General features: G+C 34.3%; 1 protein-coding gene across 8 annotated transcripts in view; it reads left to right on the top strand.

The window, feature by feature from the left end:
• The first annotated feature begins 2,057 nt into the window (after positions 1–2,057).
• The window catches only part of TTLL1B (Tubulin tyrosine ligase-like 1B), a 46,852-nt gene continuing 35,045 nt past the window's right edge, over positions 2,058–13,864 (top strand). The window contains exons 1-2 of one of the 8 annotated variants that reach the window (XM_076474344.1): positions 2,058–2,314; positions 10,219–10,339. In XM_076474344.1, the coding sequence (XP_076330459.1) occupies positions 10,224–10,339 (116 nt within the window). In that variant the 5' untranslated portion in view covers positions 2,058–2,314; positions 10,219–10,223. Of the gene's footprint in view, positions 2,315–6,976; positions 7,120–7,204; positions 7,407–7,607; positions 7,728–10,218; positions 10,340–13,864 lie in introns of those variants that run through there. The other 7 variants (XM_076474345.1, XM_076474347.1, XM_076474348.1 and 4 more) reach the window with 7 other exon arrangements.

The raw sequence follows: 13,864 nt of genomic DNA, 5'->3' as shown, positions 1-13,864 counted from the left end.
AGAACTGTATATCCGAGACTCTAACACATCAATAGACATTACCAGTAACCAATTAGCAAAACCTCATAGAATTCACCACAATGAAGACAAACTTCATTTCAAATACCACAACTATATACAAACAAATGGCCTAAGAATGGGCAATCCAGTATCACCAGTTCTGGAGAATATTTTTATCACACAAGCAATTAACACAGCATTACACCCACCACTATACTGGTACAGATATGTAGATGACACGATTGCGGGATTCACATCTACAGAACACACACTTAATTTTTTCAATCACATTAACTCTATACATCCCAACATTAACTTCGCATGTGAACAGGAAGGAAGCAATCAAATATCATTTCTTAACCTCAAAATTACAAGAATTGATACACAATTTAAAACAGAAATTCACCGAAAAATCACCCCATACTGGACTATACATTCCTTGGGACTCAGCACACGAAACAAAACAAAAACTCAACATACTAAAAAACCAAATAAACGCAGCCATAAAACTATGATCACCAGATAAAATTAGCAACAAATTAGACAAAATAAAACAATACTTCATCAACATCAATAAGTTTCTTCCACAAACCGTATAAAACATTATACACACACACCTAGACAAAAAGCAAAATCAACCAACAAAAGTAAATATATCTCACGAATCAAAAAATAACGAAACTGTATACTGCTGCAAACCATATAATCCCAACATCAGCAGAAAAATAACCAACATTTGGCAAAACTAGTAACAAAATATGATATCCCAGTTAATGCCAAATTTATTCAAAAACCAGACACTAAATTAAGATCTATACTATGTAAAAACTACACTGACAAACACAATACCAACATTGTTTATAAAATACAATGTGATAACTGCTACGACTTCTATATTGGAGAAACAATTAGAAAATTGGAAACCAGATTCACAGAACACAAAAAGTCACCTTCACACATTTTCGAACACTGCAAGTCAAATAAACACAACATAACGATAGAAAACACCCAAATACTAAATAAAGAAACAAACGCAAAATTAAAGAAGCCTTACTTATACAACAACTCAGGCCCAAAAGAAACCAATACAAAGAAGCACCTTTATACCTATATTAATAAATATAATAAAACATCTAAGCACGCCCTCTACATTCCTACACTCAGTTACACAACCCCCTTCAAACATGTGGTCAACTATCGGTCAGTTACCTCTTTCTTTCTTTGTGAACCTGACGATGATTAAAGAAGGTCGAAACATTGTTCGCTCCTCTACATAGAGTTTTCTCTATCCATACCAGCTGTTTTTACAAATATATTTTTCTCTGCAAGTGGGTTTTCTCGTCATCATGGATTATTATTTCAGTTCAAAGTCAGTTACAACTAGTTTGGTCAAACTTATGCAATCTGCGAATTTCGGGATTAAACGACAACAAAAAACTTTGTATCAACGTTTTACATGTGCTTCTAGTAGGAAGAACAGTAAAATAATGCCGAATTTGACGATGAAACATAATTATCACTACATTAAAAAACCTAAACTCTTTTCAGTATCAATGTGGGTACATCATTATTCACCGTTTTAAGTAAAATGTTTCACTACACTTTAGTTCACTCTCTCCTGGGTTAACTCCTTGTTCCGTGCAACTTACGGACATACTCCTATCCATCCCTGGCCTTTCTCATGGATCATCTTCTTGTCCCGTGCAACTTATGGACATCTGTCATTTTATAAACCAACACCAAAGCCGGTCACTGCATTATTATCATACTAACCAACAACGTGTTATAATAATTAACTAAAAGTGAATAATTTACGTTATTTATTTTACACATCGTAGAGGTATTATGTATATCAATCAAGAGAGAAAGAAGTCCGTATATCATATTCAACATTTGTACATTTTTTACTTAAAGTTTGAACAACATAACTGTACATTTGTTAGATTAAAATCTCCTATCCCGTTGTCCAGTATTCCTTACGTGCGGGAAACAGTGGCTAGTATTTACCTTGGTTTCACGTAAACTGGCCTCAGTGAGACAGACGGTGTTTGCTGGTTACTGCATACATGAAATTTGCACTAATCTGACACAACAGTTAGTTGACCAGGTTGTTACTTTCTGAAAAATATACTCTCGGGTGTGTGTACTCCGTTACTAGTTTGTTTTACTCGTTAACGTCAGCATGTTAGCAAAGAAGGACCGCGCGTGCCTAGTGGCTGGCGTGCCGAACTATGGAACAGCGGTTCCAGCGTTTCGTTACCCCTTCCTTACAAAAACAAACAAACAAACAAACCGTTCAAAGCACTTTGGAGCCGTAAGTATTATTTATAAGAGAGATAGTTATGTTCTTTCACTCGATATACAACAGTTGGCGGCGGGTTCTAAGTTTTCTTACTATTCTGAATGAAGAGTAAGAAAGAAACCCTCAATGCAGAAGGCCACATGCGTATTAATACGAGATGCAACTGGTTAAAAATAAACGTAAACGCGCGAGGTGTTATTGTAGCTACTGTTGGCGTTCTGCCAGATCTCTCGAGCATGAAATGTCTTACAACCGACCAAAAACGCCTAAAAGAATTTCCAAGAATTGCATAACACCACACGACATAGACGTACAGGCGCCGGCCATGGGGAAAGGGGAGGAGACGATTGTTTGTTTGTTTTTAAATTTCGCGCAAAGCTACACGAGGGCTATCTGTGCTAGCCGTCCCTAATTTAGTAGTGTAAGACTAGAGGGAAGTCAGCTAGTCATCACCACCCACTCACTGCCAACTCTTGGGTTGCTATTTTACCAACGAATAGTGAGATTGACCGTCACTTTATAACACCCTCATTGCTTAAAGGGCGAGCATGTTTGGTGGGACGGGGATTTGAACCAGTACCCTCAGAATACGAGTCGAGTGCCTTAACCACCTGGCCATGCTGGGCCACATTTAGTAGTATATATGTGTATCTGTAACAGCTTTTCCACTTTAAAGCGCTCTAAAATTATACACTGCTGGCCAAATTCTTAAACCAATAAACATAAGGAAAAAATATGCATTTTGCGTTGTTAAACTCAACCATTTATCTAAGTGGCTTGTAGTTGAATGCAGATATGGTCTTCGTGTTTTCATTAACATTCTTTTGTTCTAATTTCACATTAATATTTCCTTGCTTTTATTGTGCTATCTATGTTTGAAATTAAAAAAACATTTATGTACTTGTGTTTTGAAGATATTTATAACTGTGTTGAGCATCAGTGTACTTGAATATCATCAATTCTAAGGCTTAGTTAAATAATTGATTGCTACGAAAGATGAAAATAAGAAAAGGAAAATAGAAAAAAAAAACTTTTAGCATTTAATGGGGAAAATGTGAACACTATGAAACTAGCCTAAATACTAGCTGGTCAAAAGTTTAAGACCATACCAAAAAGAATACCTAAACAGGGTAGGAAATGCCCAACAAGTGGTCTCAGTAGTGAGTAGCACGGCTGTCATTGCGAATAACTGCAAACATTTGCTTTGGCATGGTCGATATAAGCGTTTATAGTAGGCTGGCTGGAATGTTATTCCAAGTGGTGAAGATGGCTTCATGAAGATTATGTACTGTTTGGAATTGACGTCCATTTCTATAGACTTCCCTTGCCATCCACCCCCAAACATTTTCAATGGGGTTCAATTTGGGTGAATACGCTGGATGGTGCAAAAGAATCACGTTATTTGCCATGAAAACGTCCTTTGTCCTGTGGGCACTGTGAATTGCAGCGTTGTCCTGCTGAAAGATCCAGTCATTTCCAAACAAGCGAGGGCCTTCAGTCAATAAGGATGCTCTCTTTAACATGCCAGTGTAGCCAGCTGCTGTTTGACGCCCCTGTATAACCAGAAGCTCCATTGTTCCATGGAAGGAGAAAGCATTTCAGATCATGATTGAACCTCCTCCACTGTGTCGTGTAGAAAATGTCTCTGGTGAGATATCCTTATCGTGCCAGTAACGTTGGAAGCCATCTGGACCATCCAGGTTAAATATTTTCTCATCAGAGAACAATATCTTCGTCCACTTTTCTACGTCCCATGTTTGGCGTTTTTCAGCAAAGGTTAACAGAGCTGTTTCGTGGTGTGGAAGGAGGCGTGGCCTTTGAAGACGTTTACAGTTTTTAAAGCCTTTCTCTCGTAGATGCCGTCTTATTGTTCTTGAGCTGCATTCTGCGTCCGTAAGGGCCTTAATCTGGTTCGACGATCGGCTGGTGTCTTGCCGGACAACCCGTCCAATCCTCCTGCTCAACGCCGGCGAAATGTTTTTTGGGCCGACCACTTGAAATTCTCGTTCCGTATCCCTCAGGGTCTTTTAAAAATATGCAACAACAGTTTTACTACGCCCAATCTCACCAGCGATGGTACGTTGAGAGAGACCTTCCTTTTGCAGCTCTACAATTCTGCCACGTTCAAACTCTGTCAACTTTTTATCCTTTGCCATGTTTTACCCAATATAACACAGGGGATGTTAGTGGGAGATGTTGACAACGCTAATGCTCGAACACAAATGACTAAATTTCGTTATGTGTTTACCGATTAACGGTCCGTTTCAGTATGATCTTAAACTTTTGACCAGCTGGTATTTAAGCTAATTTCATAGTGTTCACATTTTCCTTTTCTTATTTTCATCTTTCAAATCTCTACTCAATTAAGTGGTTGAAACAAACAACGCAAAATGCATAATTTTTTTATTTTATATTCATTAGCCTTAAGATTTTGGCCACCAGTATATATATATATATAGAGTGTATTTTCGTAAACGATAACAAAAATTAAACATAATTTTAAGCCTTCAAGATATATATAGTTATTACTCTGTCAATGAACTTGTTTATTATAATACAGTTCCTATACAGTTGCCTACTTTTATTTTGTTTTGCTTATTTGTAGAATAAATTTAATGATCTAAGAACTACTCGAGAATTGTTTGCTTATTTTTGAATTTTGCGCAAAGCTGCTCGAGGACTATCTGCGCTAGCCGTCCTTATTTTAGCAGCGTAAGACTAGAGGGAAGTCATCACCACTCACCGCCAACTCTTGGGCTACTCTTTTACCACCGAACAGTGGGATTGACCGTCACATAACGTCCCTATAGCTGAAAAGGCGAGCATGTTTGGTGTGACAGGGAATCAAACACCCGACCCTCAGATTACGAGTCGAGCGCCTTAACCATGCCGGGCTCACATGATAAGGAAAGGTGTCTGTAAAGGGACATATATCTTTAATTTCGATAACTTGTTTCAATTAAGAGTCATATAATAAGTTCAAAAGTATGGGAACAAATAATGATATTTTTATGACAAACTACACTCTTCAAAATAATCCAGCAATCGTCAGTGAGACTGCTGAAGTCAAATAATGCCAATGGTAGTTTTGAGTTTATTTTAAATCAAAACAAATTCAGGCTGCTAGTTGTGTGAATTGACGTGTACGGTTATACAAGTATTTGTTTTTCTTTTGAAAAAATAAAGATCGTTTGTTTGTTTGGGAATTTCGCACAAAGCTACTCGAGGGCTATCTGTGCTAGCCGTCCCTAATTTAGCAATGTAAGACTAGAGGGAAGGCAGCTAGTCAACACCACTCACCGCCAACTCTTGGGCTACTCTTTTACCAACGAATAGTGGGATTGACTGTCACATTATACACCCCCACGGCTGGGAGGGCGAGCATGTTTAGCGCGACGCGAAGCGAACCCGCGACCCTCGGATTACGAGTCGCACGCCTAACGCGCTAGGCCATGCCGGGCCTCGAAAATAAAGATGATATAGGGATGAATACACAAAACCATATAAACATTCTTATCTTTCTATAAAGTTCGCCAGAGGCATAGCGGCATGTCTGCGGACTTAAAACACTAGAAATCAGGTTTTTATACTCTTTGTGAGCAGAGATCAGATAACTAACTCATTGTGTAGCTTTTTGCTTAATTACAAACAAAAATACTTACCAAGGAAAACTTTTACTTATAACTAAATGTTGAATTCAGCTTGAATTTGCCTGAATTCAGGTTTGAATAAAAACATTTAAACTGAATAGTATTATAATGGCTAACTCCCATAAGCTTGTAACATTGAATCAGTGGCTACTAACGTAGTGAGTTTTGTATGATATTGTATCATATGATATATTTATTCCTACCATGTCTCTGCACTTTATAATATTACCATACCTACACTATCCGTATTTCTTCACAATTTTATTACTTGATTACCCTATTTTGGTGTGTAAATCATCATAACAACTTCAAGTATTGGTGAGCTACCCCTTTTGATTCCAGGGTCAGAATAATCAGCAGAACATTTGACTATTACACTACTTGTCGGTTAGCGATATTTTGTTTTGACTAAACTGAAGGTCTTAATAGGTTTACAAAACTTCGAAAATGTAAGCTTTTAGACTGTTATAAGAGATTTGAAATTATGATTACCAGTACATGACATGCGTCGGCCATTTTTTTCCAACCCATACCTGCTTACAAAGCACTACTGTACTTAGTGATTATTGTATGAAAACTGTATCTCCAAATTGTCGTTTGGTGCTACTACGGACTTTGCAGGTCAATAAATGAGCAGAAAATGTTTATTAAAAAAGTATGTAGCTACCTTGGACACTAAATACAAGTCACACTTCGATGAGGCAAACTTAAAAATGACAGAATCCATGATCTTTTGCACTAAAGTACTGTTTTTACAGACCTCTGATTTCGAAATGCAATGAACAATAAATTAAGAGTAATGTGAAAAAAAGACATTTGGTGTTAATTTCTTTTTATAATAAAATTATTAGTAAATATCAAAGAGAACTATGTTTTTAAAACTCACCCACATTTTTATCGGTTATACGGAGTAAAACATTTACTGATTTTATTCACAAGGTTTACCTAGTATCATCAGATCCAATTAATGTATCCTACCTGGTGAAATGTTGCGAATAAAATGGGCTTAAGTTTTACTACGTACAACCGATAAAAACTTGTGCGAAAATTGTTATTGCCCGTTTTCTTTCTTCTTGTCTTTGTAGTCCATTCTGAAGGGACTTAAACAATTTGGTAAAGGTAAAAAAAATCCTGAAGAAGCCACAAAGGCGAAACATTGATTTAAATGTAAAAAATATATTATTTTATATTTATCTGGAGTGTAAAGGTCGTTTTTTGTTTAACTATTATCAAAATATACATTTTATTTCGCTAAAGGACGCGTTGATTTATTTATACAGTTGCTAAGCGACAGCAAATGAATCAGTCTACTGGAATTGGTAATGATTGTTAGTGAGATCCGAAAGCTAAGTTGTATTTTAACTTTAAACTGTTATAAAATCAGAAAATTGCATAGTATACTTATTTATGTTGGTGTTACGATGTTCTAACGGGAAGCGAAAACTATATTTCTGGTAACGTAAATTTATTACTTTGTCTCAAGCCTAAAAGTAAAAGTTATAAAATGAATTTGATAGATCATTATCTTAATGTATTTTTATCTTTCTGGTATACTGCAAACATTAGTTGAAAACTTAATAATTGGTTAATGTTTAAGTTGGGTTTTATCACTTTTCTATTCCAAAATACCCACGAATCCATGTAAGTGTTTAACTGGAGTGTAATATAGGTCTAGATGTAATTTAAATTGTTGCCTCAATTAACGTTAGAGGCAGGATTACTGTTCCTAACAGTCCAGAACGGTTACGAGTTAATTCAACCTTTCTAGTTAAAAGGTAAGCACAGATTACACTATACAAAAGGTAAATCGACTCTTTCAAATTGGAAACAGTAGGGAATGGCGACGATCATAAAATAGTTTGATTCCCTAAGTAACAGAGATTTAGTAACAAGTAACAAGCATATTGGACTTTTAATATTGTGGAAAACTTATAATGCCCAATTCAGTAATCATGGATATTTGCAATTGAAACATCAATTAATTATAAGTGTAAATTATTGATTAGATGCTAAATATCATGACGTGCAGTAGTGTAGAAAGTCAGGGGAGCACTTCTCAGGAAAATTAATCTTATAAAAAGCATGATAATAAATAAAATTTAATCCAGAACTCAACAGTTTCCAGGACTCTAAGGTGAGGCCTGAACCCTAGTTGTAATTGATCCACATTTCTTTTCTTCACTTGGTCAAATATAGCAAGGATCTTCCAACTTTGAACATGCTTCCTAAACTTTTGAGATACATAGAGATAATATAAGTTCATGAAAGAGTTATCATTTCTGTTATTGCACATTGTAGACCTCTTGTAAATTTGTTTCAAAATGGCAGGTAGGCTACATTCAGTGCTGACAGTTGAAGCTTTAGATTTAGATATTAAGATAAACTTACAGCAGAATAATGCTTTGCAGAATTCTAAATAATGTGTATTTTAGATCTGAATGTTATATTATGAATTAAATAAAGCAATAAAGCTATGGATGACATATTTGGGATCCTAAGTAATCATTTGGTTTGCCACTTTTTTATTTTGATATATAACTATTAGCTGAAATTATAATTTGGCTGTCTACAGCAAGTAACACATTTTGTTTCATTATGGTGAGATTTATGCCTGTCTTTTTATGTTTTGGGGGCTAAACTTTCCTTCTTTCAGTACTATGAAAGGATAACAGAACAGTTTATCTGAGGGTCGAGGGTCATTCCCATCGCGTCAAATATGCTTGCCCTTTCAGCTGTGGGGGCATTATAATGTGACGGTCAATCCCACTATTCATTGGTAAAAGAGTAGCCCAAGAGTTGGCAGTGGGTGGTGATGACTAGTTGCCTTCCCTCTAGTCTTACACTGCTAAATTATGGATGGCTAGCACAGACGGCCCTCGAGTAGCTTTGTGCGAAATTCAAAAACAAACAATACTTACCCCCAAGTGGTAGTTCCTTAATTTTTATTTATCTTTCTTCTTTTACTTTGGAGAGCAGTCATTTTCCCACATCTGTCTGTGGGCACTGAAGGGTGGTATAAATGAATTAAGTTTTTGCATTTATAATAATTATTCTTTTTTGAATAATCAGGTGTTTAAATAAGTAATAGGAGTTACAATGGGAACTAACTATTCTATTTCTAATGCAAAGATATATTTTTATTTTTATGAGAATAGGTTCATTGAAAACTGCACAAATCCAGATATTTTTACCTTAACTTACAGACTTATAGATGACTTAATTAGTATAAATAATCCTGAAATAAATAATGTTATTAACACCATTTATCCATCAGAATTAGAAATTGAAAATACTTCAATATCTAATACAGAAGCACATTATTTGATTTAGAAATTAAATTAATTGATAATGATATCGGTTTAAGTATTTTTTTTCAGTGTAAATGCTTTACCCTCTTTTAACGGTAATGTACCATACTTTTTTGTTATAAGCATTATAACTCACAAATGTTCAGATTTTGTAAAATTTGTAATAAATTACAATATTTCATTATTAATGTTGAAATATTGATGCAAAATATTAATATTCAATAGGTGTAATAAAGAAAGTAAATAAAATTTATTAAAATATTTTGTGATAGATATAAAGAAATAAAATGTAAGGATATTTTTCGATATTAATAAGTTGGTATTACTTTTATGCAGATTAACATCTTGTCACATATAGAGGCTTTTATAGAGTAAAAATTGGCAGTTACAGTGGGCTTAATCACTAGTGATTAGGAGTTATACCAGTTAGTCTAGATAATTTGGTTGGGATTCTATACTAGTATAATTTGTCTACAGTACTACTAATTAGTGCTTTACTACTAAAATGGGGCATGGAATGCCAACCTCAGGAGGTAAGTTTGCCTTACTTATCTGTAAGTGGTGGTACCTTATTTCATTTTTGTTTTTTCATGTTTTACTTTGAACAGTAGCCACCTTCTGACAACTGACTGCAGGCAGTGAAGGGTGATGTTAAGGATTTGAACACTTGCACATTGCTTTCCTAATTTCAATTTCTTTTGATAGTTTTATTTTCTTGAATTTTTTCATGTGAGACTGGTGAATGAAGGATAAGTCTGATAGATAGTATATCCCCACTGCAATATAGGTTCTACTTCCTCAGATACCTCCAGAACCCATATATACCACATTATAGGCTGTACTATGGGAATCCTTTTAACTTATGCAACATTTTTGTTCTGATTTTTGTTTGGATTTGTTTTTGGTCATTTATATATATATACTGTATATTAATTAATTAATTAATTATTATTTTTAGATAAAATGAATCATCAGCAGTTCACATACTGCTGTGATCAAGATAGGTCAGTTTTGATTTCCAATTTTGAAAAGCAGGGATGGTTTCCAGTTGGTCCAGAAGAAGACTGGAATTTGTATTGGTATGATTTATTATTTTGGTCACTAAAATAAGTATAAGTTACTTTGCCAGGATTATGTATATATAGAAATTTAGTTATGTGCAACACATAACCTACTGATAAAAGAAAGCTCACAAAATTGATTACAGACAATGTTTTTTCAGCATAACAAAACATAAAATAGTCTTCAGCTGCTATTATAAGCTTACAGCACAGAATTCAATTAAAACACTATACAGATACAGTGCTGAAAGTGGAGAATAATGGAAATACATGCAAACCCCACATCTTGTACATGGTCGTCCTGTTATGGTGTGTGACTACTCATCACGTTATCAGATAATGTGATATGTAATTGCACACTGAAATGAGATGACCATGCACAAGAAATGCTAAATTAGAGATGTGCTTTCCACTTCAAGCATTGTATATTTGTATGATAAATGGACAAACAATGTGAACAATTTACAGATCTCAAGTATGTCATCTGGTTGAATCTGGCATGATGTGGATTCCTGGATAGAATGGTTTGTTTGAGGTAAAGCAACTGCAATTACCACCACATTCTTCTCCCTCTCTTGTGATGGGTTAGACTTTACCACTTTATACCATATTGCAATAGAATATTTATCAGTAAGTGTCAGAAGATCTTTCACACTTAGATTATATTGCATAATTTCATTTTATAGCACTTCCCCAAGCTTGTCATTGAGAATATTTGTGAGATTTGTTAAGGCTATTTCAGGCAAAGCCTTACTCTATAGTTGGTACAGATCATCCATGCATGGACTGAGACTTACACTTTTACTCCTCTTTTGAGCTCGAATCTAGTCTATTTTTACTGCATCAAACTTCCAATGCAGTTTGGTGATGACAACTAAACTGAGAACATTTCAGAACATGACCAAAATCTTCTTTTGAGGTATCCTTGAATGCTGGAGGAGTGATCTAGTATGCTTTACCTGTGAGAATGTCCAGGTGCTCTTCTTTGTGATTTTCTTACCATCATCTGACGGAGATGTCATCATCATTGTAAACATAGCATTGTAGGTGTTTTCAGGGACTCTGAAACTCTAACAGTAGGCCTCTGTTCTAGGATTGCAGAATGACAAGGCATACTTGGCAGCTTATCCACTGTATGTGCTCAACTCTAGGCTCATCTTTGATTTATGTCTATCTCAGAAGTTATACCTGCATATCCATTTAGTTTGCAAGTTGGTACCTGGCTTTCACTTTTTGGTGAGATAGCTCCTATTGGTAGATTTCATTCAGTATGTCTCCTTTATCTCATTCTGATTTAAGCTATCTGGTATAAGTCTAGGAGTTCTATACAGACAGCTTCACTTGGTCTCAGACTCATATATGCCACATCACCTAAGCACTCTTCAGTCTCCTGTGTTTTCCTCATATTGAAGTCAACCCTTGGGGTAAGTGCATTGACAGCTGTATCTCCCGAGTCATTGTCCATAGCAATATAGAGGTCATTGACTCATGTAACATCTCCAAAACTCCTTCATTCAGGTAAGGACTTTTCTTAGTTATGAAATATATCTTAAACAACTATCTCTCTTTGGTGGGTAATTCTTTTGCTTGACCATAATTCTTTTTGGTTTTGGAAAATTTCATTTTCTTTAACTAAGATGCCTTTTTACACTTAAATAATAAGAGTTCAATTAAAGGTCAGTTCACTCTTCAGCAGAAATAGCTAACTACAATATAGTATCCTAGTGTCATGTTACCAACATGTTTTATTTCTTATTCACTTTATGGTTTATCTGGGAAGATTCAATTAACTTAGAGTATTGGTATAGGCCCATTTAATAATATGAATTTCAGTCAATATAATGATTATAGGGTCATGCTAATTCTTTTAATAACTTGATCTGTCACAATGAAGAGACTGGATGCAAAGGGAAAAATGAACAGTTATTGTTGTGATAGATTTAGAGTAAACAGTATGTACACTTGCATTTAATTAGATGGGACAATCCTTTACACTAAAACCTACTTATTCAACTGTTCAAGCTGAAACATCTACCAGATTCATAAGTTCAGGATTCCTTTAGTGACTAGCTCTACCCATGTGACTGACTGCTCTCATTAAAGATAACACCACAATCTTGAGATATCATCATTGAAGAACACAGCTATTGAAATACATACTTAATTGGTAGTCAAGATGTACGAGATTACTGATACTTAATTGTTAGTGTATAAGATTGTTGATATTTAACTGCTAGTGAATGAGACTGTTGAATCTTAACTGTTAGTGTTTGGTGTTGTTGATATTTTACTTATAGTGTTTGAGATTTTTGATAATTAATATTTAGTGTTTGAGATTGTTTATACTTAAATGTTAGTTTATGATATTATTGATTCATTACTGTTAGAGTATGAGATTGTTGATTCTTAATTCTTAGTATATGATATTTTTCATATTTATCTGTTAGTGTGTGGGGTGGTTAATACTTAACTGTTAGTGTGTGAAATTGTTGATACTGAACTGTCAGTGCATGAGATTGTTGATACTTATCTGTTGGTATATGAGGTTGTTGATACTTATTTGTTGGTGTATGATATTGTTGATACTTATCACTTAGTGTATGATACTGTTGATATTTATCTGTTAGTGTATGATACTGTTGATAATTATCTTTTAGTGTACAAGATTGTTGATATTTAATTGTTAATGTATGAGATTATTGGGACTTAACTGTTAGTGTATGAGGTTGTTGATATTTATCTTTTGGTGTATGAGACTTTTGGTACTGAACTGTTAGTGTGTCATATTGTTGATACTTATCTGTTAGTGTATGATATTGTTGATACTTATCTGTTAGTGTATGAGATTGTTGATAATTTAGTGTTAGTGTATGATATTGTTGAAACTAAACTGTTAGTGTGTGAGATTGCTCATACTTTACTGTAAGTGTATAATATTGTTCATTCTTTGCTATCAATGTATGATATTGTTGATACTTAATTGTTAGTGTATCATATTGATGTTTAACTGTTAGTGTATGATTTCATTGATAATTAACTGTTAGTGTATGATATTGTTGATATTTAGCTGAGTGTATGATATTGTTGATATTTAGCTGAGTGTATGATATTGTTGATACTTAGCTGAGTGTATGATATTGTTGATACTTAACTGTCAGTGTATGATATTGTTTATATTTAGCTGAGTGTATGATATTGTTGATATTTAGCTGTCAGTGTATGATATTGTTGATACTTAAGTGTTAGTGAATGATATTGTTGATATTTAAATGATAATATATGTTATTCTTGATACTTAAATGTTGGACAAGATTTTTGTGATCTTTAACTTTAGAGCTGACAATTTATCTGATTAATTTTATCTTTATGCACATTGATTACTTAGATTAACTCATGGAAAATAATTGACTAATGAAGATCAGTATCTAAATCAGTAATTCTACAAAAATAATATTTATATTTTTGATTATTCCAATAATTGTGTAATAAAAATATTGCCATTATGATATTTAATAATTCAAGTTTGTTTATTTATTTTTATGA

The sequence above is a fragment of the Tachypleus tridentatus genome, chromosome 13 (genome assembly GCF_004210375.1).
Source record: "Tachypleus tridentatus isolate NWPU-2018 chromosome 13, ASM421037v1, whole genome shotgun sequence".
NCBI classification, from domain to species: Eukaryota; Metazoa; Arthropoda; class Merostomata; order Xiphosura; family Limulidae; genus Tachypleus; species Tachypleus tridentatus.
The sequence above is the reverse complement of the archived record's forward strand: the minus strand, read 5'-3'. Positions and strand labels throughout refer to the sequence as shown.